General features: G+C 37.5%; 1 protein-coding gene across 1 annotated transcript; it reads left to right on the top strand.

The window, feature by feature from the left end:
* Positions 1–12,628: 12,628 nt before the first annotated feature.
* Positions 12,629–24,668, top strand: si:ch211-159i8.4 (matrix-remodeling-associated protein 5). The gene is made up of 7 exons (XM_043256607.1): positions 12,629–12,979; positions 14,618–14,844; positions 15,363–15,492; positions 15,629–16,019; positions 16,444–19,716; positions 20,255–21,158; positions 22,292–24,668. The coding sequence occupies exons 2-7, from the start codon at positions 14,657–14,659 to the stop codon at positions 24,198–24,200; spliced, it is 6,795 nt and encodes a 2,264-aa protein (XP_043112542.1). The 5' UTR covers positions 12,629–12,979; positions 14,618–14,656; the 3' UTR covers positions 24,201–24,668.
* The last annotated feature ends 803 nt before the right edge of the window (positions 24,669–25,471 follow it).

Genomic DNA, 25,471 nt, shown 5'->3' on the forward strand with positions numbered 1-25,471 from the left:
CGTTGATAACTTCCTTGGAAGGTCTCCCTCCTCTTTAGCCAAAGGACACAACAGCAGCTTCTGGACCATGTTTATGTATGGCTTCCTTTATGCATGGTAGAGCTTTAGTTGGTATCTGCAGATGGCACAGCGGATTTGTGTGATTTCTGGAAATATTCCTGGACCCAATTAGTAGTGTCAATGAGTCATGCCAATGAGTGATGCAGTCTCTCGTCTGAGGACTGAAAACCCCTGTCATACAACAAAGGTCTTCGGGCCTTGTCCCTTATGCACAGAAATTTGTCCAGTGTCTCTGAATCTTTTGATGATGTTATACTTTATTTTAAAGTATTCCACAATCTTTTTTCACAGATTGGAGAGTCTCTGCCAATCATTACTTTTGAGAAACTCTGCCTCTCTAAGACATCCCTTTTTATAGCTAATTGTGTTACATACATGATATCAATTAACTTAATTAGTGGCTAGATGTTCTCCCAGCTAAATCTTTTTTAAAATTTCCCGTGCCAACTATTTGGGACCTGTAGCAGGCATAAAATTTGAAATAAGCTTATTTACTTGATAAAAGTGCAACATTTCTGTTTAAACATTTTTATGTCATATTCTCTATGTTCCACTGTGAATACAATTTGGGCTAAAGTGATTCGAAAGTCTTTTAGTATTCATTTTATTAAAATAAAAAAAAGTCCCAACATTTACGTAATTCAGGTTGCATTATAATACATTACAAGTCATGAATTAACATAATTCATAAACATAATTAATTTGCCAATATTTTTTTCTGTCATTCATAATCAGGCACCAAGATAAAAATGGCTTTCATGACCGAGGAGAATTAGATTCTGGTTGAGAAGTGTCATTCGTGAATAATCTGTGTGCAAGTCTTGCTGGCTTTTAAACCAAAAGTGCACAAACAAGTCCTAGAGCCCAAAGAGGTTACACTGATGTGCCAAGCACCGGTTTGTCCTCAAAAACATAATCTAAGATTTCTCACAAGCTGAGCCTCAAGCTACCCTTAAAATAATGCTTTCACTGATGCTCTGTCATGTTTCATGATGTTAGCTCAGATGTGCCGAACACATGAACTAGCATGTCCGTCAGCTTACACTGGAATGCACGCAGCATTGTGCCAGCTTGCCTCTGAGGAGTAATTATTTTCTGCGTCCTCTCTAACTTCACAGATATGAGCATCTATCACTTATGAAATGTTAGTCTGGATCACTTCACTAATCAGGGTGCGTGTTTCTGAAGACATGAACTATGTGCTGTTTCTTTAAGATTCCTTAAGATAACTGACTGTGGAGCCATGAGTGACACAGAGCCTTGTTGCTCCTTTCCATATTTATAGAAACATACTTGCATTGCGTGCACGTTCTTGCCAAGGGCAAAGTTATGTACAGCTAAGCAGCTGTCTGCATGCGTTTGCATGAGAGACACGCCTTGACGTGAGCTATGTTGAGATGTAAAACATCTCTGACCAGAAGAACATTATTTTGTACATATCACACACCCTTCAATGAGGCAGTGTCACAGTCTCTCAGCATCTGCTGGGCTCTGCTAAGACGCAGAGATATATTCGAATTGCTTCTGGTTTTGCTGTGAACCAGCACGGAGGACAGTGGATGTGAAAACCGATGAATATTTCATTTACACCCTTGCATCTGGGAATTAAACAGTTCTGTGCATCTGATTAAAATGTGGGACGTCTTACATCAACAGTTGCATTTGTGTTTGTTATTCACAGTTTACCACACAACGGAAAAGATTTGCAGTTATCTAGAAAATTAAACACAAGGGAGTAACATTTAATAGGAGCTGAGAGAAACAGAAGGCGAAATGCGGTGGTGGTGTTGTTGCTATTACGTCCAGATTACACAGTCCTGGTCCCCCATCTGCCACAGTCGTAAGCATGAGAGGTGCACATCTAGCCTAGGGGCCTCCATATGTACACGCCTCCCCTAAGTCGTTAAAATGAGCATTGCTGCCTAACACTGATTACAGCCTAAAACAAACACATACAAGTGCAATGATTGTATTGCTAAATTAATTCTGCGGCTGAATTAACACTGCACGCCTATGCACAGACCCATTATTTTGAGACATATCATGTGTTGTGGCACATCTGTTTACACACACTTAAGACATAACTACCTGTACTTATCTATAAACCTCTCCAGAAATCTCAGCAGAGCGGAACTTTCTCGTTGGAATGTGCAAGTCAGTGGATCTGTCCAGTGGTTTGTGCAGATATCGGTCTGCTTTTGGGACTTGGGTTTGGTCGGTAAGTGTGTTATGCTTTCCAAGACTACTGCATTTATTGTATCAAAAATACAGTAAAAAGCAGTGATGGGAATAATGGCATTATAAATAAACAGCGTTACTAACAACATAATCTTTTCTAGTAACGAGTAATCAAACAAATTATGCATGATTAATATTCATGAACTCAGCAGCTCATTAATTCCTGTGCGTTTTACATTGTTATTAGTAAAAGAATTCTTAGAAGTTTAATCACTGTTTTTCTTTATAGAAACACTAAATTTTAAACACCACCACCAGTCATAAGCTCAGTTCTGCCATCTTGTAATGCTAAAGTATAAACAAAATAATTCTATAAAAAAAATTACTGTGACGATTTTATTGCCAAGGTGTCCATAGAGAGTTAAAAACAGCTTTAATTAAAAACATTTTATTTCACATAGCATTGTACATGTATTTACTCTTGACCATGCATCTTTGCAGAATAAAAGTAATTATTTTTTTACAAAACTTTGATAGACAGATTGAGAATTCCTGAGACAGCAGAAACAGAATGATAGCAGATACTGTACTGTCAATCACACTGGTTCCTGTAAAAGCGATCAGAACATACATGAGTGTGGAAAGCACTCTGCAGCAGAGGAGAATATGGCTGGTGCTGGGGGAGCTCAGCGCTTGTTTATACTACTAAGAAGGATGGTGTACATGTGTGCTCTGAGGGTTTTACATCAGATGGTTTCCACATCAACTCTCCCTGGACCATCCGGTGAACAGCCATCCTGACAGGCAGATACTGTAGTGCGGTTTGGAGATATTGAGGATGACCGTTGTGAACTGTGGGTAATAACACGCACTCTGAATGAGCATCTGGAAAGTGTAGATAACATATCCAAAAAAAAGTGTTCTCTGTATCTGATTTTCACCTTGGGCAGCTACATTCTCAATGTTTTTTTTTTTTTTTTTTTTTATTTATTTAAATCACAGACCAAGTTTAAATATTATTGTATTTTTATATGCAGTCCAAAAATACATAAATAATTGAAAATCACATAAATTCTACAAATCAACATTAAAAATAATATCAGAGTAATAATACATACAAGTCAATATTTAAAGTCAAAATCTTTCTTCAAGGTTGTCCTATGAAATATATATATATATATATATATATATATATATATGTTTTTACAAACTTTGGGATAAAATGAAGGATAAAATGAAACAGAAAAAGTTCAAACTGATTGCTTAGAAAAGAAATAGCACACATCTAATGAGCAAAAAAAAAAAAAGAGTCAGTCAAAAAATTTAAATAAAATTCACCTACACTTTAGCAAAGTTTAATGCTGAAGAAGGTATCAATGCAGCATTTAGACATGAACCAGAAGCCAAATTCCTGCTGCCGTGTTCTTTCTACACTGCACAGTTCATCCACCAGAATCCTTTCTGTGATGCACCTTCATCTCTCTGGACAGCTGCCAAAACACAACGCTGGCCAGCCATTGAAGAATGCCAGGTAGGGTGAAAGAATCATAGTTCCTGATGGAGGCTTGTCAAATGTTTGATGTGCTCCCAGTGTTGGTATTGTCTGATGACAGCAGATCTCAGAAAGAGTTGATTACACAGATTCCAAAGCCACTGAGATCCATCTTCATGTTGTAATGAAGCATATGCTTTAGCTGGAATCTTGGCTTGTCTCTGAAGACTAACAACCTGCCCTTTCGGCAACTCATTATATAGAAGCAAGACTCATTCATCCACCAAACCCAAAATGACTACAGCATGAGACTACATATACTGGATAATGCAAAATTGGTTACTATTGTTACATAAGTGTATTGCAACGTGGTTGCTACTTGCAATACAATTTTTCTTATAAAAAAAATGCCTCCATTCTGAACATTCTTACAAAACAATTTTTCCCAAGAACGTTTCATAAGAAGAGTTTAAAGAATTCCGAGCCCTGGTCTCTATGTCTCATGTGCCTCTTTCATGTAAAGTCTATCATTTGCCATGGCAAGAATGTTTTGTCTATTATTGTAACTCTACTCAACAAGCAAATGAAAGTTATATTGGAATGACATTAGCGTAATTGGCAACATTTTTATTCTCTGTGAACAAACCCTTAGGATCTCAGGAATGTTTCTTGCATTGATCCAAGACATTAATCCAAAGCCAAGTCTACAATATTTTTTGAGCCTGGTTGTTAATTAAGCTGAGTAATTCAGCCCATAAAAACAACATACTTTGCTATTTATGAGTTTTGCATTTTTAGGAGAATACTGGTCTTATCTGAGAAATGTTCCAACTCCACATGTGCCCTATACTAAGCCCAGAACCCTGCTTAGTTCAGTTGTTCTCTAAAAGCAGCCATAAAACCCCACCTAAAGTAGCACTATGTCTTTCAGCATGTGTGCTATCAATATCTATAGCCTGCTGCTCAATCCAATACACAGTACAGGCTCATAAAAGCTGATGGGACAATTCTTTTGAGACATCCAAGCACATGCAATAGTCTCTATCATCTTCAAGACACCAGTAACCTCAAGATCACCTTTTGTGAGATGTTCCATAGCATTTCCCCTCTCTCTTGCCTCTTCTCTTTCCTATGGAAGCAATTATCATTGGTTCTTCTTCTCAGATCCTCTTGCACTACACACAGTTTTCAGGCAAGGACAATAACGCTCAGTAGAGGTGCTTAGGCGGTAATACAAGGGGTCTTGCCCCTGTGAGGCAGGTGGAAGATATTAAAAGTGTGCAGTTGCCAAATCCTTTCACAGTTTTCATCTTGAAGTGATGAAGTGTCATATGCAGGGCAACACCTGTTGGCACACCTACTGAGGCATGGGAACAAGGCAAAGATTTTCTTCCCTCAGGAACTAGAGGCCTTGGCATGAAAGACATACTAAAATGTGGTGAGAGGTTTTTGGGGTGTTTTTGTTATCTGCGTTTGATATATTAAAGCATGATTACTTTATAGAGTTTTGATCAATTGCATGACACAAAAGTAACAATTAATGTTCCCTTCCTTTCTTCCGCTGGGTCATTTGGCAATCACCTCAATGATCTAGAATTATGCTGGCACTGATTTTAACTTTTGAAAAATGTATATGTGCTTTGAATAATTCCTTACAAAAATGTCCCTGGATTTAATTTCTTTGCAAGTAACTCCATCTGTCCTTGATCCTTCGCTCTCTGCAATAAAACAGTTGAAACAATGCACAGCTGATGAATGAGCTATCAAAAGCGACAGATGGAAAGCTGTTTTTATTCAGCAAAAGATATTGTATTTAAGTGAACTTGGTATGCTTTTTTTGCCATAATCTCACATAAGGACTCAAAATTTTAAGTATACTGAAAGTCAGAGAGATGTATACATGCATAGAGAGCCTGAGTTAAAGAACCCAGACCCCAGAGAGATTTACAGGCAGTAATGATGGGAAGAGCATGACAGCCCAGCATCCTCATCAGACCATGGATTATGTTCTTCTGGAAATGCTCGACAGATCACCCCAGCTGTCTAGACTTATCATGCCAAGACTTGTCCTCCTGGCTGAGGTCCATTGGCCAGGAGAGAAGAACCAGCAGCTGGTCTTTGTTATACATATTTCCACAGTTCTTCAAGAGAGGAACCAAACCACCTTGTTGGATATAGGCTAATGTATGTTGCAGCAAATTAGATGTGTGAGATGTTGTATTATTGTGAAGCCCCATGAGTGTCAATCTTTGATGTGAACACATTTAGGACATTTTCCTTTGTTAATAAGTCAAAAGCTTGGTGTTTTGTAAAGCTTAGAGATATTTAATCCAAGAGTATTATTTGCACCATTGATCTTGGTGGTTGACACAGGACAGATGCTTTCAATTCACCATTAACTGAAGTAACATGAATGCATGCACAACAAATGAAGAGGGTAAAATGCATGTGCAGCGTTTAATTGATTAAGTTAATTATTTTAAACCTGCAGCTGAACTGAATGTTAGTACACTTTTGGCACATTTATTTAAAGCAGATATGCAGAATAATGTGGAAATATTGAGGATAAAAAAATAAAGGTTGTAAAAAATTACTAAATGCACCACCAACTCTAAAAAAATGAGGCCTTAGTTTACCACACTCAAGTCACACTGCAAAAACCTTGTTTGACCTTGTTTCCTCACTTGTTCCCTTGTGATTAGTGAAAGCCATCTTGCTTATGCATCGTTCCTGCTCTTACTAATTAACCTATATAAATGTGCAATTTTTATTAGCCTAGGCCACAGCCCTCCAAAATACACTTTTGCTCTCACACTACATATTAGACTTAAATACTGAGACTGAACATCTAAATATGATACATCACTTTTAAGCTTATTCATAAGGAAGGACTGCATTAAAATATATGATAATAAACGTAGATGTAGATCAATAAAAATAGCTTCTAAAAAGAAAGTCTCTTGGGATTTATTGAAAACAAAGTAAATCTGTAGGAAGGGGCTAAAAGATTGAGAGAAATGAAACCCAGTAAAACACAGAAGCATTCATTCTGAAGTTTTCGTGTGTCTTCTGCAAACAAATATTAACCAAAGCATTCAAGCAATTTGGCCTCCCCTCAGGACGTTCCTCCATCTTTTTTATCACACAGAATTGCTCACAACATTGCCATTAATCCCCCTTCCCTTTGTTTGGATAGCTATAAATACCACTTGCTGTTTCCATCAACCCTTTGGAGAAGTTTCCCCTTCCACACTTCTACAGGTTGTAAATGAACTTGCCACACACTTGAGAGAAGACAGAATTGATGATGCATCTCCTCTATGGAAATTAATGAGTGTCTGGTAGGAGTGTAATGGATGGTCCTCTGTGAGAAGCTAGTGAATTATCAATGTTTATTGCCCAGAGCTAAGCCATCAACCCCAGAGTCCTGTCTCTTCAGAGTCTGTCTCTTCCAATAATGTTGTCCGGCAATCCCCAGTCTAATTTGTTGATTAAACTCTTGATTCTCTACTGGTGGTGATAAGTGAGACCTCAAACAAAAATGAAAGGTGTTTTATGCAAACAGGCCTTGTAGGTCTTTTCAGTGCTTTCTGGGTAAGGACTAAGGTTTTTCAAATCAGAAGTCCTCGCACTTTCATTAGACCTAATTATAACTGCAAAGTGAAAAGTAAATAAATAGGAATATTAGAAGCTGTGGAATGCTTTATTGAATCCATTTGGGTAATTTGGCACAGAGATTAAATAATTGGCTGCCGTTATTATAGGAAGTCACAAGCTGTATTATTACTCATTTTGATAACGACTAAAACAGCCAGTAGATATGAAAATGATTCAAGTAATCTCAAAATAGTCTGTTGTTTTTATTGCAGTAATAAAGGTTGTGGCTCTGAGGAAATCACACATCTGGTCGCAATTTCAAGTTATTAGCAGTGTGTGACTAAATACTGTTTATCAAGGGAGAGCCACTAAACATTAACTTAACTTGCAGCCAAACAAACAGGAAATAATTGCACTCTGCCAAGGGTCTCCTCACTTTTATTCAAAACAGGACCATTATTTCTGTTCTCAGCTAGCCCACAACAACCTGGTCTCCGGTGTCTTCACAAACCTTTAATAGATGCATTTTAATAACAAGTGATTCAGTCGTAGGCACAGTCAAAGCTGTGCTGATATATAGAGCCATATTACACTTACTCTGAATGCAATATGGCATTCCTACAACAGCTTGATGCCACAAGTGTGTAAATAAATGAGAAACAACAACAGTGCAACTTACTTTCAATTCACAAGCTGACAGTTTAACAGATGAGCCCAAGCTTCCGTTACTAATTTGAAAATGTCACTTTAGAACTAGTAACAATCACTGAGTTACATCATTAAAGTTAAAAGCTTAATTTATTACATAGAGTAATGCATTATGAAAGAACAATGATTAGCTGCATCTAATACAGCTTTCATACTTTAGCTCAGTCGCATGTCCACCCACATCTCCAAACACATTAAAAGCAATTTTTTTAAATAGGCTTGCAAATAATGCAAATAATTTAAAGCTTAAACTACTATATTCTCTTAAAAGCTTTTCTTAAATCTAAATATGGTGAGACAACAACAGTAGTATTTGTGGAATTATATTTTTATAGCACACACACACACTACATTTATTAATTGAGGATTTTTTTATATTCTGAAATTAAGCTTTTACCAGTATGAGTGAGCAACTACTTTTGCTTCAATTTCTTTGGACAGCATACTTTATAGTAATCCCCAAATCTAGGACTCATTTATTATTTGTTATGATCAAAGCTAATATGTGTTCCAATGTTCTCTAAAACATTCGTCGTATTAAAACAAGTAATATCGATTCTTACTCAAGAAAGCTTTAAAGAACAGAAGATACATATAACTAATTGTTTCTAGATAACAAACCCAGTTGCAGCACTAATAATGTGAGAGAGCAGAGGCAAAAAAGACAGTGAACTTTATTCAGCACATTAGAAAGCCTTCAGCACAAATACAGTCAACTTCTTCAGGGAAATAATATATATCTATGATCTGTTGAGCCATATCTCACTGGTTTGTTAAGAGTCAACACTCATTGGTATCATGTTCAGCCCTTTTAATGAGCAGAGAAGCTTGGAGAAATCTGAGTTCTGTGTTTGGTGGCAGCCAGAGGCTACTTGGCTCAATGCCTGCTGCCCACGTTGTCCGCCTACACCACAAATCACATACTGAAATCTCAAAATTATCTTGGTGCTAACCTCTCAATGTCCCTTACCTCTCAATGTCCCAATGTCCCTTAGCTACAGTGACCATGTTTCTACTTACTTGTACTTATAAACCTATGATCAATGATGCAGTATCACAAGGTAATCAAAGTCACTGCCAGTTTTGTGTTGCGGTTCTGAATGATTCAAAATTGCATAGTTTCACAACTACAATACAGCTACATTGACACAGTCAGTGTTTATGACTGACAATATGTACCATTTATCAGTTGTTACTCTGAAATTGTCCTGTTCATACAACAAAAGTGGTTTGAAATCTGTCTGTCTGTCACATTATAAAATCTAGCCCACAAATTGTTGGGCAAGATGATTTAGACTGCAATTTCTGTAAATAAATGAAAACAATGTTTCTGAAACCTTTTGTCACTGAAAATCGAAACCATATAGAATAACAAACACAAAAAGCTTAGTTATATCACCACATTTCCAGCCGACAAAAGTGTGTACCACCAATCACACATTTGCGCTCAAAATAGTATGTTTTCAGGCGGTTGACTAAGCTGTGATTGAATTTCTCAGTGCTTTTCGCTTCTATTCTGGCGTATAATGAGTTGTATAATGAGATATTATGCAAAGCCCCTTCTCCAGCCACCAACAGGGCGCTTCAAGCTGTTCTTATTAAAATAAAAAATAACACACATTTACCGTTGCATTGTTTTATGTAACCCCCTTCCAAAATGCTTTTTAATTTCACAAATACTTCCAGAGCTAACTGAAACTTTAGATTAATACAAACTTCTTAGGCCATGTAAGTTAATCTCAGGGCCTTCACTAAATTTCCTATTTTTTAAGTAAGGGCCCCCTCTCCAGACCTAGTAAGTAGACTATGCCATAGAAGAACTTAGTGGGCCTCACTTGGCACAGCTGGGATTACTCTTGAAGTATTTTAGTAGTATTAATATTGAGGCTTAAAGCTATTTGCCAGGGCTGAGAAGAATGTCGTGGGAAATGTAACAAAAGCTTATTTTTGTAAGGTGAGAGTGTTCACAGACCACATGCTTTATTGAGTGCTTGCTTTTACCTCCTAAGCTTGATAATTAACATTTCTTTGGTGTGTTTAACATTATTTAAAGTGCCAAAAAGAGCCCATTTAGCATGCAATAACAACTGCAAATGTCAATTACAGTATTAAGCGATGCTTTATCACAACTGAAAACATAATAACTCTGGCAAAAGACCAACTTGTTCCATGCATACTATGCTTTGTTATGTTATGACTCTTTTTTCTGTTTGGAGAGAGGAGGCTCCATTGTGGTTTTGGGCATCTCATTAGCCTACCTATTCAGAAGGTAGACAGTGTGTTCAAATGCTCTGCGTGTCCTCAGGTAAAGGTTTCTCAAGGTTTCCCTTGACTATCTGATTGTTTTGGCTCCATGCTCTGCGTTCAAATGCGACTCTGAGCTGCAGTGTAGAAAGCACCTAAATTAATTTGCCAGCTGTGGCTTAGAGACAAGGCTGGAATGATGAAAAGCATGCATTTCCTCCCGCTGTTGGATGACAGCAGAGAGAGAGAGAGAGAGAGAGAGAGAGGGGAGGGGGGGTGCGTGAAAAGAAAGCAAAATTAAGGATCCATATGCGCCTCACAGGGTGCAAGAAAGGGAGAAATGCAAAAAGCCCAAACTGACAAGACACCAACAATGTATTGTTTGTGCACTGCTAGCACAGGTTTGTATGGTTATAATGTGGAGTATTAGAATGGTGATAGATAGATGGATTAATCTGAGAAGATGATCTAAATACCTGATCTTCTTGTTTTGTAGGGGATATGGGGTTTCAGTTCAGGTATGCTTGCTCTAGCAGTTCGGGCTGTTTAATAGGACCCGTGAGATAACAGCTACCTGTCATTTTGTGTTGTAATTTATTGGTGTAGCTTGACAAGAAATTCCAGGTTCAGTACAGGTTAAACTATGATTACAAAGCAAATCTGACTTGTCCTCAGTTTGTAAAAACAAGCAAAGAAAAAGTCTCGCATACGGCCTAAGACTTCAACATGACAAAAAAATAAATAAATACAATTAAGCAAAAATTGTTTGATTGTTGCACAGCTCTCTGGAAATGTAATCTTCACCCTCTTTAGTACTTTCATTGGTGCATATTTATTGTTTTCATCATGCCTAATTTGTTTCCATGGTTATGCTCATATGATGTCTTGATGGTGTCTTGTTATCCTGTGTGCATTTTAGCCCTCTGTTAAAGTTTTCTGTTGTGCCTTAGTTTAAATATTTGTTAGATTACATAGTTTTGTTTTTTAAAAAAAACAATTTAATGGCTACTAATATTATCCACATCTGCATTTTTCTTTCAACTTAACTTACTATAGCAGCAATAACAGTGATACTGGTGAATTAATGCTGAGTTCACCAATTCTTGTAACAACGTTTAGATTTCTCATACTACACTCAAGCTGAATCCAGAATCACCCCTAATAGCAAGACAATTTTATTTTCCACATTTTGTTTCAATTCATATAATCCGTTTCTTAGGTTCATACAGTAGATGATCTGTTTATGCCCCAGTGATGGCTTGTCAGAAGTTGACATCTGCAGCACTTTTGCTGCACTTAGTGTCTAAATCCACTCTTTTTTCCATTTCCATTTCTTTTATAGAACTGCAGTTGGCACCATCTTGTGTCCCACACAGTTATTAGTTGTAGTGAAAATGACCTCAGACGACATTGTATTACTGCAGCATTGTTGCAGTGTTCATCTTGTTGCTAGGCAGATTGTTTTGTGTATTCTATGTGGCCTATTTTTAAAAAGTACACTTGAAACACTATTTAATGATTTTATTTATTTTAATTGCTGAGTTGTACAGTATGTGCAGTCAGTTATTCTTGCATTATTGACCAGTGCACAGTACATAAATCATCCATTATTTACTAACCTTGTCTGCTTCCATAATAATGAAAAAACTTTCATTTTTTAAAGCATTACCTGAAAGTGAAAGAAAAACTCCAATTAGGTGTAATAGTTCACGCATCTAAATCAGAAGCCATGCCACTATAGCCTTTGTAAACTAATTAATGTACATTTTTTGTATTGAAGAAATAATATAGCACTTAACATATTTAATATAGCACTTTAATAACTTGGCTTTCATTGTAAATGCATTACTGAGGGACAAGTTAAAGTTTGGTTAACAGATGCCATTGACATCCAAAGAAAAAACGTTTTTGTCCTTCATTTTGCAAAAATCTTTTTTTTTCTATCTACTTTTCATTCCTTTAATAGAGAAACAGATTAGGTTACCACAACTATATTATGCTTTTTTTGACAGTCAGTATTTATTTTTCCAGTTAAATTATTTCCTGACTAATTGATTTGATTAATATTTTGCAAATAATAGTTTCGTCACTGGCAATTAATTTGTCATGCATTAATTATGCTTTAGAAAATAAGCTCTTCTGGCCTTTTAAAAGTTCACGGAACAACAGCTGGAGACAGAGCAGAAGAGGAAATGATAAACAGAACGTGAATGTCTGAAACAGAATAGCAGTGTGAGTGAGACACTGAGGTGAACATGTGTGTGCATATGCATGAACCCATTAATGTGTTTAAAAATGAGAAAACAGAGCACTGAGTAAAAGATGAGTGGTGTTAGAAGAGAGCAAAGGGCAGGCAGAAGGGAAAAAAAGAAACATCATGAAAGAAACAGTTTCAGCTACAGCGCAGGTAATGGAGGAAGAGAGGGGATGGATGTAATCCAAGTCTCAGCATTCCCTCCCCCTGTACAGGCCAGCTCAGTGGAGGAGTGTAGGTGGGAGTTAAGCACTTCTCCAGATGTAGTTGACTACTGCTCCTGGAGTCTGACTTTCTCCAGATAAGCTTCCATCACTCGGAGTTCCCAACAGTTCGTGCTCAGTCAAGTACAAGGATAAACAAAATTACGGAACTTGTGTGAGTCAACTGCTAACAGTTACAAACTTCGTCTTCATCTGTAACATTTTCTCAACAGGAATCTTGAGGTAAGACACAATATTTGTTCCAAGATACTCAAGTTGAGATCTGTCTCAGCATCTAATTATCAGAAATAGCATGCCATTTTTTCTTCTCAACTTTCTTGGTCATAAATATTTCAGTGCATATTGAAAAGTTCACTGTAGTTCCCCTTGGACATTAGAATCTGAGTTGATCTGAAATGTATCCTATTCAAATAAATTCACATAAATTTTGACTTATGACCTAGCATATTTTACAGAACTGAACCCTGAGCAGAAGTTAACTTCAAAAGAAGTGTTGAGGCTTGATGATCTTAAAACATAATTATGTATGAATTCAGTTAATATTTTAAAACCGAAGTAGTCTGAGGTCCATGGCAATCAGCCAGTATTCTACAGTAATTCAAGCCACTAAAGATTAATTTGAATTCATTTTAACATAAATTATTGCCCTTAAAATTCAAAACAGAAATAATTTGTATAAAAATTTGATACTACTAGAGCCCCTTTCCTTTTCAAGATATAGAGAACTTATGATTGTGCTTTACTACATAAGCTACCACTAGAATATTCCAATAGGAAAGAGAAATATTAATGTATAACATGAGTTTAGAGGTGGAGTGTAAGTAGTTTTCTGTGAAACGTTTAGGTTAATCATAATGGATTCAAATACCAAGCCAGAAAATACTGCATGTAAATTGCTTGGTTTATTTACAGACCGATGTTTCAAATAGCATGAAAGAGACGGGAATGCAGTGGGAATAAAATTGTCCAAAATGTCTGAGTCATCATGGGTCATTATCGGGCCTCTGTCAGATGAATAAATCATGCCTGACGTTTCACCTTTTGACTGCCCTGCACTAAACAACAGATATGAGCGACCTAAGCTGGCAGAAAAAGAGAAAAGTAATAAAAATGCAAAACAGGGGCCTCGCCATCTTTCTGTGCCTTGGAATGCAAATATTCTTGTATTTAGGAAGTGCAGCAATTGTCTTCTTCCTCTTAAATGTAGTTTGTGTAATTAAGCTGTGGATGTGTTGCCAGCTTGTGGTAGGAAACCCATGAAATGCTCTGACACTTGAGCAATAATTTATTTTGTGTGGGCTCAGCAGCTCTGTGGGGGAGGGCAGATACTACACTTCAAAATAACAATATATAATTGTACAAAACACTGAACATTCATAAACATGTGCAGTAACCATACAGTATTTAATCAAATTAAATGTTACTGTGTGTACAGATTAATAGTATAGTAATAGTAATAGTAATACATTTTAAGTATTTTACTGTTTTTCTTATAATAGGTTAAATGTGTATGTATCAGTTAAATTGATATGTAATATGTTCCCTGATTTAGAATTATACTCTCAAGACATTAGTGTTAAAAAACTCATGACAGACTAACAATATGTTGCAATATGTTATGTGTGCAAGTCAGGCATGGGCACAGCTTTCAGAGGTTGATGAGTCATTATACTTCAGTACTGTCACATGACATCTTAAAGAGCTTACATGAGACATTCAAAATCCATTTAAATGTCTAGTGATTTTCCTTCCTTTAACGCTAAAAAGCTATTTTATCTAATGCAAGTACAATTTTAGGCTGATTGATGTATTAATAAATAGTTTACATTGTATGATGTGATGTAAAATTCTGCCTTGCAGTTACACTGTTCCTAAATCAGATAATGGCATGAGAGGGAAATGGCTCCAGTGGGTGTTCCTGCTCTCTTAATGTTGGCATCTTGCCTGCTGTTCATCTTGCCTTTGTGCCTCTATGCGTGTCCGAGGTCCTGCAGTTGCCCCAGCCCTAAAGAGGTGCACTGTACTTTCCGCCACCTCCCCTCTGCCCCACAAAACATACCGAAGGACACAGAGAGGCTCAACCTAGGGTAAGATACTGCTTGGTTATCTTTTGTAGATGAACAGGTTATGAACAAGTGCAAAAAATGCATTACGTTCTTCTGTGCAACACAAAAAGTTTATTTTAGAAATGTCTAAGTGTTTTTTTTTCTGCTTCTTTTTTGCCCATATAATGAAAGTCATTGGTAACCAGAACATTGGTTTTGAACATTTTACATTTTTCTAAATATCTTCTTTTATGAAAGAAAGTGTTATTTTATATTTGGGTGAACTGTCACATTAATGTGCTGAGCTACAACTGAGGTAAGTGTTTGAACTAGAGATGAAGTGACTTCACTCAGCACCTAAGAATAACCAAAACACCATAGCAAAAAAGGCCATAGCAATCAATTATGTCCTTTTTAGCTCCAATGAACATGCATGTTTACTGAGTAAAATTAGTGCTGATTGGTGTCGATTATTCTGCATTTATCAAAATTAAAGAGCAATTGATATGATATGTTTTAAGCAAACATTTTTTTCACAACTATCTTTGCTTACTTTGAAGCTATAACAGCATTGGCACAGTTGGGTCTTCAGATTTTGCAAACCTGCGGCTATTAGAAATGCTCATGCTCCATGGAAATGATATCTCCTCTGTCTCTTCCGGATCCTTTTACCACCTCCGTTCCCTCCAGGTATAAGTTCATATGAGATGCACATCAAACACATTATACTTGTCTACTGTACTGTAGCATCTTTGTGTCACTAATAGTTAAGATACATCATTCTGAAATTGCATGTTGGTATAATTGCTGTTCTTTATTGGCACAGATACTCAAGCTGAGCTACAACAAACTCAAAAGAGTTGACCCCAGCTTGTTTGAGGGCTTGACCAGCCTTGTACGGCTTCATTTAGACCACAACCTCATTGACTTCATTGAGCCTTTTTCATTTAATGGACTCACATCATTAAAGCTATTGCAACTAGAGGGGAACAAACTGCAGGACCTCCACTCTCACACATTTGTTACTGTCTCAGTCCTGGGTACATTTTGGAGCTCAGGACTGCGGCATCTGCACCTGGCAGACAACCAACTAGAATACCTGCTGCCTGAGACTCTGCAGCACTTAGACAGGCTGGAAGTCCTCTCTCTACATGGAAACCCCTGGGCCTGTGACTGCCACTTACACTGGTTGTTGGAGTGGGACAAAAATCATGAGGGTGAAACTTCTTTGATTGTATTTTCCAACCTTTGCACCACTTACTCAGATTATTTATTTATCTATTTATTTTTTGTGATAGCAATGAATAAAATCCTGTAGCACACAAATATACAGAACTTCACATATACCCCTGGTTTCACAGACAAGGCGTAAAGCCTTGTCCTAGACTAAAATGTAAACCTGAACTGTTTAAACTGAAAAAAACTTGCACTGACCGATCTTAAAACAGATCCTGTATCTGAAACTGAGCGCTAGTGTTTACTTAAAATTGTTACATTAATCAGCACTGGCTTAGTTGCATTGAATTTTTACATTATATTTAAGGTTGAATTAGTACAATTGACTCCACTGACTGTAAATAACTACAAGGAAAACAAATGCGTTATTATTATTATTTACATTCTCTATCCCTTTCTTTACAGGAGTTATTAAGTGCAAAAAGGACCGTGACTCTGGAGATGCTGGGAACTGTGCTGCATGTGCCTCACCAAAACCTTTGAACAACAGCCAGATCTTGCAGCTTTCAACCAGCCAGCTCACCTGTGACCAGCCCTCTCTTCAATCCCCACTTAAAATTGGGGAGAGTAGCATGTGGGAAAATCAGGAGCCAGATGCCCCCTACATCAAGGACCTGGAGCGTCCTCTAGGCCATCTGACATTTATTCTCTCTGACAGTCATGGGAATCGGGCACACGTGGCTTGTAATGTAACACGTCCTGTTGAAGACACCTCCATAAGGTGGGAGCCAGTGAAGAGAACAGAGATTGCTGTAAATGTGACTCTACGGACACTTCTTGAGTGTGAGATTGATAGAGATGCTCTTCAGAATTTGTGGAGGCTGGTTGCCTACTACTACGAGAGCCCAGCTATTTTGGAACGGGGAACCAGACTTGGGAATTCTTCAAAGGTGACTTTTCAGTACTCTCAAGCCTCACATGAAGAATCACCATATTTTACAGAGCTCAAAGGACATTTAATGGCAGAACCAGCCTGGCTTTTACAACCAAGGGTCACCCTTCAGCTAAACCGGCGCAAAACAACAACTAAAAAACTGGTGCTGAACTTCTCTACTTTTATATCAAAGCACATCTTTGGAAGAGGGGAGGAGGAGGATGTAGTCTCCACCTGGGCTATGATTCAAAGAGGAGCTCCAGGGAGAATCCAGTCAGTGTTAGAACACTCTGAGGTCAGTCTGGATTGCAGCGTGCTAAGCTCAGGGCATCAGCCTGTGGAGTGGATGCTTCCAGACTTAACAACAGTGGATCAAATTGATTCCCATAAATTAAGGCTAGAGAATGACAAGCTAATTATCAAAAATGCAAGTATTGCAGACTCTGGACTGTATCATTGCTTTGTGAGGACTGACATTAATGTGGAAATGGTCACCTATAGACTCACAGTCAGGATGCGTCTCTTAAGTCCAAGTGATTTAAATGGAAAGAAGATTTCTGTGGAGAATGGGGACACTCTTAGTCTCCCCTGTTTAGTAACTTCTCCTCATCCTATTGAGACAAGATGGTTCCTACCAAACAATCATATTATTAAAGAGTCAGACATGAAAGGAAGGGTGTATGTATCACAGAACAACACTTTGATAATCAGAAAAGTCTCTTATGAGGATGCTGGAGAGTATAGTTGTTTAGCAGCTAACCTCTATGGGGCTGATATGTTGTCTCATTTAATTGTTGTAACTGGTGAAAAGGAAGAGGCACAAAGAGGTGTTACCGTATCGATAGGTGAATTACTGCTTTTTGAAAATGAGGGTAGTGAAGGGTCAGGATACGAAGAAATCAAAAGACCAACTGCTAAAAACACACCTCAAAGGGTCGATGAAAAACACAGAGGTGGCATCGTACAACAAAATGCAAAAAAAAAGAAAATCAAAGAGAGCGTGAAAAAACCTAATAACTCTGTCAAAGAGCTTGATCCCAGCCGCTGGGAGCAGATTCTTGCAAGAGCTAATGCTAAACTCTCAACCATATCACCAGCGACAGCATATGTAAAAATAACAAAAACACAGAAGACAGAGACTGAGTCTTTACTGATTACAACCACCAAAACTTTGTTGGCTGATACCTTTCAAAAGACTAAAACAGATGTTACAGCTAGCAGTACCACTGCAAGTTCAAACATCCAACATTTCAATGTGAAACAGCTGGAACCACCACCCCATGAGCATCTACAAGAAACTACACCGGAAGAAAAATCAATACATAAGACAAGTGATTTAGAACACATAGACTCAACAACGGTGCCTGAACATGAGACTCAGCTAGTAAAACAAGTAGACAGACAGACAATAGAAGAGAAAATAAGAGCTAACAACAATTCCATCTGGAACCAAAGACGAAGATTCCCATATAGGCAGCGCAGACCTCCGTCACGTAGACCACGTCCAAAAAGACCAAATTTCACCCAAGCTCCCTCTACAGCAGTGCAATTCACTCATTCTCCAGTCAAGACACTGATATCTAAAAGTAGTTTAGCAATGACCACTAACTCTTATACTCAAGCCTATATCAGAGATGTGACAACATCAATGACTTTAGAAGTTTCTCCTGCACATTACCCAGTAACCGAAAGGTTTGCTATGGCAGTCACAGAGAACCCTCTTAAAGTGCCTATAACAGCATTCAGAAAAGATGAGAACTTGAATGAACTTGAAGGCAAAACAAAACACACAGAGTCTATTCAGCTTGTAAATACAACATCTTTGCAAGAAAATGAAGCCATTCCTGCTACACCCAGACAGATCAACAGGTATGGACATGACACCAGAGAGATCATTTTGAGAACTAATATCAAGGCAAATGAGGATAAGACAAGGCAGATTTCAACAACTGTCATCCCTAATCTTCAAATTAGCTACATAAATCCACCACAGACAAAAATAGCACATGTGACTGAGAAAGCAACTTTAACTAATGTGGACAGGCAGAGAGTTTACAACTGGGCAATGCATCCTGATGGAGTACCTATCCACCCCTGGTTAATCCAAAAGACTACACCAAAACAATTTATCTCAATTACACCCCATCCCTATAATCAGTCTCCCTTCTGGCCCACAGTTCATAGCTCAAAGCACCACCACCCCCAAGACAAAACATGGTATTTCCTACAAACAGGAGACAGGGGTGCAGTGGTCACCAATCGGCCTGAAATCACTGCTCAAACAGCAAAGCCCACAGCTTATATTTTGAGGTCAGCGACAGCTTCTGTTGTGAAGACCATAGCTCCACATGTCAGCTCATCTCGTGTACGTGACCACTTACTTTTCAACAAGCTCAGAAACAGATATAGACAGTCACAGCTTGATGCATATCGACTAGCCCAGATGGGAAAGCTTGTCACTTCAAAGCCAAGGACATATCGTCCCACCCCACAGCCTCACCAAGCTCCAAATATCCAAAGCATCTACAAGCCTGTGACTCCCCCATCCATCCTAGCATATACAAACAAACCAACCTACACAGCTAGCGTACCATATGGTAGTCGCTGGCACTACAGTCAGTTTGGAGCAAAGAAACTGAGCACTGCTATTCCCTTTCCAAATCTGATGGGCAATGGCATCAAACCCAGGATCGCAGCAACTGAATCTCTTACTGTATCTGCTTTAGCAGAGACAGATGTGCTTTTGTCCTGTAGATCATCTGGGGACCCTAAACCTCTTGTTTCATGGACCAAAGTTTCAACAGGTTAGGTGATTCTTTCTTTCATAACTTTTATAAATCTATCTGTATGCTTACCCTTTTATAGAGCTCCTACTCCTAGCTTACTTTAGTCATAGCTATTGCATTATTCTTTTATGAGGGAATTTTCTGAGTGCCTCTGGATGGCAACTGAGGCCAATTTATCAGCTGGTAATTCTCATGACAGAAATATTTCTAATCACTGAATAAAAGGAAATAGCAATTCTGTGTTTAAATTAGTAGTTGCAATCAATAATATGTTTATTGAGAAAATGTATATATAACCCTTACATGAATTATATTAAATTGGGTCAAGTCATACAGGTACATTTTGTTTAAATGATAACAGAAGCGTTTATATTGCCCTAGAGGTTAATATACATGCAATACTTATGAAAAGTTCACTAACAACTACAAAAAAGGCAGAAAGACTATATTGTGAGAGATACGCATACTTCAAAACATACAAAATGGGACATACCCTGACTGTATATCAATTGATACATCTACTGATGTAATTACCTTTATTTCAACTCTTTTACAGGTGCAACAATTCAGACCAACACAAAACTTGGACAAAGATTTGAGGTCCTTTCAAATGGTACTTTTGCAATTAAGAAGGTCCAGCTGCAAGACAGAGGGCAGTACCTTTGCACAGCTGAAAACAAATTTGGTTCAGACCGCATGGTAGTCACCCTCGTTGTCCAGACTCAGCCTCCAAAAATAGTGAGTCAGAGGGCCAGAGATGTTTCAGTGTTTTTGGGAAACTCAGTCAGCTTGGACTGTATTGCGGTGGGTAAACCAGAAGCTCAGATTTCATGGATACTTCCTGACAGGACATTTGTCCGTGACATTGGTACTCTTGACAGAAGAGTATCTTTGTTTCAAAATGGAACACTGAGTATTCATTCAGCAAACTTTTCTAATAAAGGTGATTATAAGTGTATTGCCAGCAATGCGGCAGGAGCTGATACACTCACATATCACATTCATGTCGCTGCTCTACCGCCAACAATTGTTGAGGTTTCACATGAGACTATATTTATGAATGCTGGAAGAAACGTATATGTGGATTGCACTGCTAAAGGAGAGCCATTCCCTCTAATTAAGTGGGTTCTCCCTGATAGTTCACAAATGAAGCCCACACAGTTTATTGGAAGCAGGATATTTATTTTCCCGAACGGAACGCTTTATATAAAGAATGTCAATCCCAGTGATTCAGGGAGGTATGAGTGTTCAGCAACTAATCCAGTGGGCTTTGCTAAAAGAACAGTGCAGATGGATGTTAGGCAAGCGGCTCCAGGCCCCTGGAAAGGCCTATATCAGCAACACAGTGTCACAGCAACATATGGATCCACAGTTTTTCTGCATTGTCCAGAGTCTGTAGGTTCCAGCAGAGGTACAGTCTGGAGACTACCATCTAAAAACATTCTGGAACATCAGCACAGGTACATATTTAATGTTTCTGAAGATAATCTAAGCTTATAAGTGCTTTATCTATCTAGAATTCTACTATTTCTTTAAATCAAATAATAAAGAGTTTTCTGCTTATTAATGTGATAGCTTGTTTCCACTTTGAATAACCCCATACAGAGGGTTTATTTAAGTGAAGCCATAGCAGCTTTACTGTCACTTTTCCTTAATAAAATAGTGTAACTTTTTTTCTTTTGGGCAATTATTGGTTCTCACTGTTCACACCATGCAGTCTGACATACACTCTCTAACTCACAGCAAGCCAACTTCATCACTTGTGTAATTCAAACAGTATATGGTGTAGATTAAACAAACAGTCTGTCTCAGTTTGTAAAGCCCAAACAACCCCTGCTGATCCAGATAATACAGTAACTGAGTGAGACGCAAGGGCAATTTGTCTACTTCAGATGCTTAGTCTGTTAGATAATAATTACTTTTAACATCAGGCAATCATTATATGCCTGAATTATGAATTATTCTCAAAATTTGAATTATGTCAATTTTAATTATTTGTTTATAATCCTGCAGTATGATTTCAGCTACAATAATTTTTTGAAGAAGCAATGGAAATACAGCCGATAATGATGATGATGATGATGATGATGATGATGTGAATGTGCGTTTAAATTTATATTGATTTAAAGATTGGCGATTGGCCGAACACCTGAGACTAAGTATGTTATTTAATTTAAAAAATAATAGCTGTGCACATTTTAGCACAGAGACAGACTCTTTCTAAAGGTGATCGTGTGCTATTGGCGGCTGGCTATATATAAAATATATAATGTGAATAATTCTAAAATGTAAGAAATATATGTATTATTTACTATATTGTAATATATTAACACTGTGTTATTCTTATTATTTTGTAAGGGGTATCACATAATCAAAATGAAAATATCAGTCTGCTTTATTATGAAAGGTCTCACTTGTCTTTTATTATACAATCAGACAAGCAACATTTAAAAGGATATGGAAAATAAATTGCATAATGTGCAGCTATCTTAAGAAGAACTGTATGAGCTTTTTTATCCTATCATGTGAATTACTATGAAATAGTACAGCTGTCATAAAAAGATGTAAACAATTTCTCTCTTTTTGTTTTCAGTCCACAAAGACACATCACTGCTTTCCCCAATGGCACTCTGAGAATTCTGAGACTGACTGAGAAAGATGGAGGCAATTATCTGTGCATGTATCAAAGACCAAATGGTGAGGACATGGAGCTGTTCCAAGTAGAGGTTCTCATGAGGCCACCAAAGATAGAGAACACTGGGGCACAACATAAAAGAGTTGCTAATGGAGACAACTTCCTGGTGGACTGTGTAGCTTCTGGCCTTCCAGACCCTGAGGTTTCATGGAGCCTCCCAGATGGCACCATGATCAACAATGCTCTCCAGTCGGATGATAGCGGATCTCGTACCAGGCGCTATATCATATTTGGGAATGGAACGCTTTTGTTACAACAAATGGGAAAGAAGGATGAAGGCAATTATACATGTTATGCTAAGAACACCCTGGGGGAGGATGCAATGAAAGTAAGTGTCCAAGTGGTGCCAAACTTACCCCAAATAACTTATAAAGAGCAGGCATCCATGTGGGCAGCTTTCGGCCAATCAGCACAAATGAAGTGTGATGTTACAGGTGTGCTACCACCTACTATCATCTGGATCTCACCAAGAAATGAGATAATACCCTCATCTTCGGTCAAATACCAAATTCTAAATGATGGGACTCTGATCATTAATAAACTGACTTTGGCTGACCAGGGAAAGTATGCCTGTGTTTCACGGAACCCAGCTGGAGATCACATCAAGAATGTGAACCTTCTAGTTGAGGTTAAAGGCCCGCAAATCAGTGGACGCAGTGGGCAATCCGAGAACAAGATTTTAGCTGTGTATTACCAGACCTTGCTGCTGCATTGCAAAGCAGAAGGTAAGCCTGAACCACAGATCACATGGACCACACCTTATGGCATGTCTCTACCCACTCCTTATTTGGGAGGTAGGTTCCAAGTCCACAGGAATGGTACTCTTGAATTGAGGGGCATTCGAAAGACTGATGAAGGTCGGTTTCTGTGCATAGCGAAGAATTACTTAGGGGAAGCAAGTCTAGCAGTTGACCTCGAAGTTGCATCACTTGCTGAAAAGCCAAGCTTTCCAGTGCCAAATATAGAGGTTCTTCCTCTCAAAGCAGATGGTGAAGACATATCTTTGGAATGCCGTGCTACAGGAAAACCAAAGCCAGAGATTCTATGGATTCTACCCAATGGAACAGCACTGAATCCAGGCATGAAACTTCAGCGGTTCACTCACTACCTGGGAAACGGAATTTTACACATTATGCAGCCAGGTGTCATTGACAAAGGTGTATATCGGTGCCTGGCTAAAAATGTAGCTGGACAAGCAGAAAAGCGCTATGCTTTAGAACCTGGACAGAAGCCTCAAATTAGAAGTACAGCTTCAACACTTAAGATTTCGTTTGGACAAACGTTAAATATGCCATGTAATGCTGATGGTTGGCCTCAAGCAACAATTACCTGGACTCTTCCAAATGGCCTGGTCTTAGACAAGCCCCAGGTTATTGGAAGAGTAACATATTTATCAAATGGCACACTTCAGATAAAAGAAACATCCAAATTTGATAGAGGAACATATACCTGCAAAGCCACGAACACCTTTGGATCCTCAACATTATCATATCCAGTAAGTATTATGGTGTTTCCACCTCAAATCACTCATGCTCCACCGTCAATAACCAGAGTTAACAGGGGGTCACCTGTGATTCTGAACTGTATAGCTGCCGGCATACCCAAACCAGACATTTCTTGGACTCTGCCTGGACGTACCACGCTTGTACCTAATAGTCGTTTTACAGCACAGGGTGGAATTCACATGACAGAGGAGGGACATTTGTTCATACAGGACCCAGGCCTCATGAACTCAGGGATTTACAAATGTAATGCTAGAAATGCCTTGGGAACAGACTTCAAAGCAACGTACCTTCAAGTGATCTGAGCAAAAGTCAGAAGTACATCAGGTCATTAAGAAAATTAAATGGGAACCTTTCTTTAAAAACATAAATCATACTTTAAAAGTGCACCAAAGCACTTGTTGTTAAATGGAATTTTTCCTTAATGGTTTTTGTGAATAGCTTTGGATTGTTATCTTTGGATCTGCGCATTAATTGACCTGAGGATAAGATTTCCTATTTTATTTATGAAATTATTGGTTTGTACATATTTACATATTCCACAGATTAAACTGAATCATTTTGCATACTTTTTAACATAAATTGTACATAAAACATTCCAGAATGTCTTTGTCTGATATGTTCTGTCTGTTGAATTTCTTGCATTCTTTAGTGAATTAGAACAAAATAGCCTTGTCTGAGCAGAACAGGGCTTTGTATGGTACAAATGTTGGCATTGTGGTAGTTGTCCAAATAAATAAGACAAAAGCACAGTATGTAAGACACTTACTGCCACACTTGTCAAATAAATAATAATATTTGAAAATATTAGTCTTTAATATCAAGTCAAATCACATTTATTTGCACAGTGCTTTATAGAATACATATTGTTCAAGCAGCTTCACAATAATGAGAACATAACAAAAACAGGAAAATATTAATGTAAAATTCATCAATTATGAAATGACTTATCATCAATTATGAAACAACATAAATTATGAAAGCTGCTTTATAGACACAAAATAGTGGCATTATTAATTCAGTTCATTAACTGTAGTTGCAAAGTGTATAATATAAGAAACAAATTCAATTCAGATGTAAATCAGCTCAACGGAAGGCCATAGTAATATTATTAAGCTTAAGTCATTTCAATGTTGATTCAATTTAGTTCAATAACATTGTTCATATTGCAAAGTTAGTGTCAGTATTTATCTCAATTTCTAAATTAACTTTTCATCTTACAGTGTATGATATATAATATTACAGAATATAAATAGTTTTTACTATTTTATTAAAAAATGGCACATTTGCCAGACAAACAAAAAGCCATAAATTGTAAATTGTGGTGTATTTCATTTTAAACACAAGATACTGTACCACAATACTATATATGCTATATATATATATATATATATATATATATATATGTATATATATATATATATATATATATATATATATATATATATATATATATATATATATATATATATATATATATATATATATATATACACACACACACACACACACACAACATTCTAATATTTCTTATTAAAGAACGATCTAAAACTATTCTATACACATAAGATTTATG

Source organism: Puntigrus tetrazona, chromosome 14 (assembly GCF_018831695.1).
Source record: "Puntigrus tetrazona isolate hp1 chromosome 14, ASM1883169v1, whole genome shotgun sequence".
Lineage (NCBI taxonomy): Eukaryota > Metazoa > Chordata > Actinopteri > Cypriniformes > Cyprinidae > Puntigrus > Puntigrus tetrazona.

Coding starts and splice junctions, on each gene's coding strand:
- si:ch211-159i8.4 (XM_043256607.1), top strand. CDS start 14,657: ATGGCTCCAGTGGGTGTTCCTGCTCTCTTAATGTTGGCATCTTGCCTG. Junction 15,493..15,628: donor ACCACCTCCGTTCCCTCCAG/GTATAAGTTCAT, acceptor TTATTGGCACAG/ATACTCAAGCTGAGCTACAA. Junction 19,717..20,254: donor ATGGACCAAAGTTTCAACAG/GTTAGGTGATTC, acceptor ACTCTTTTACAG/GTGCAACAATTCAGACCAAC.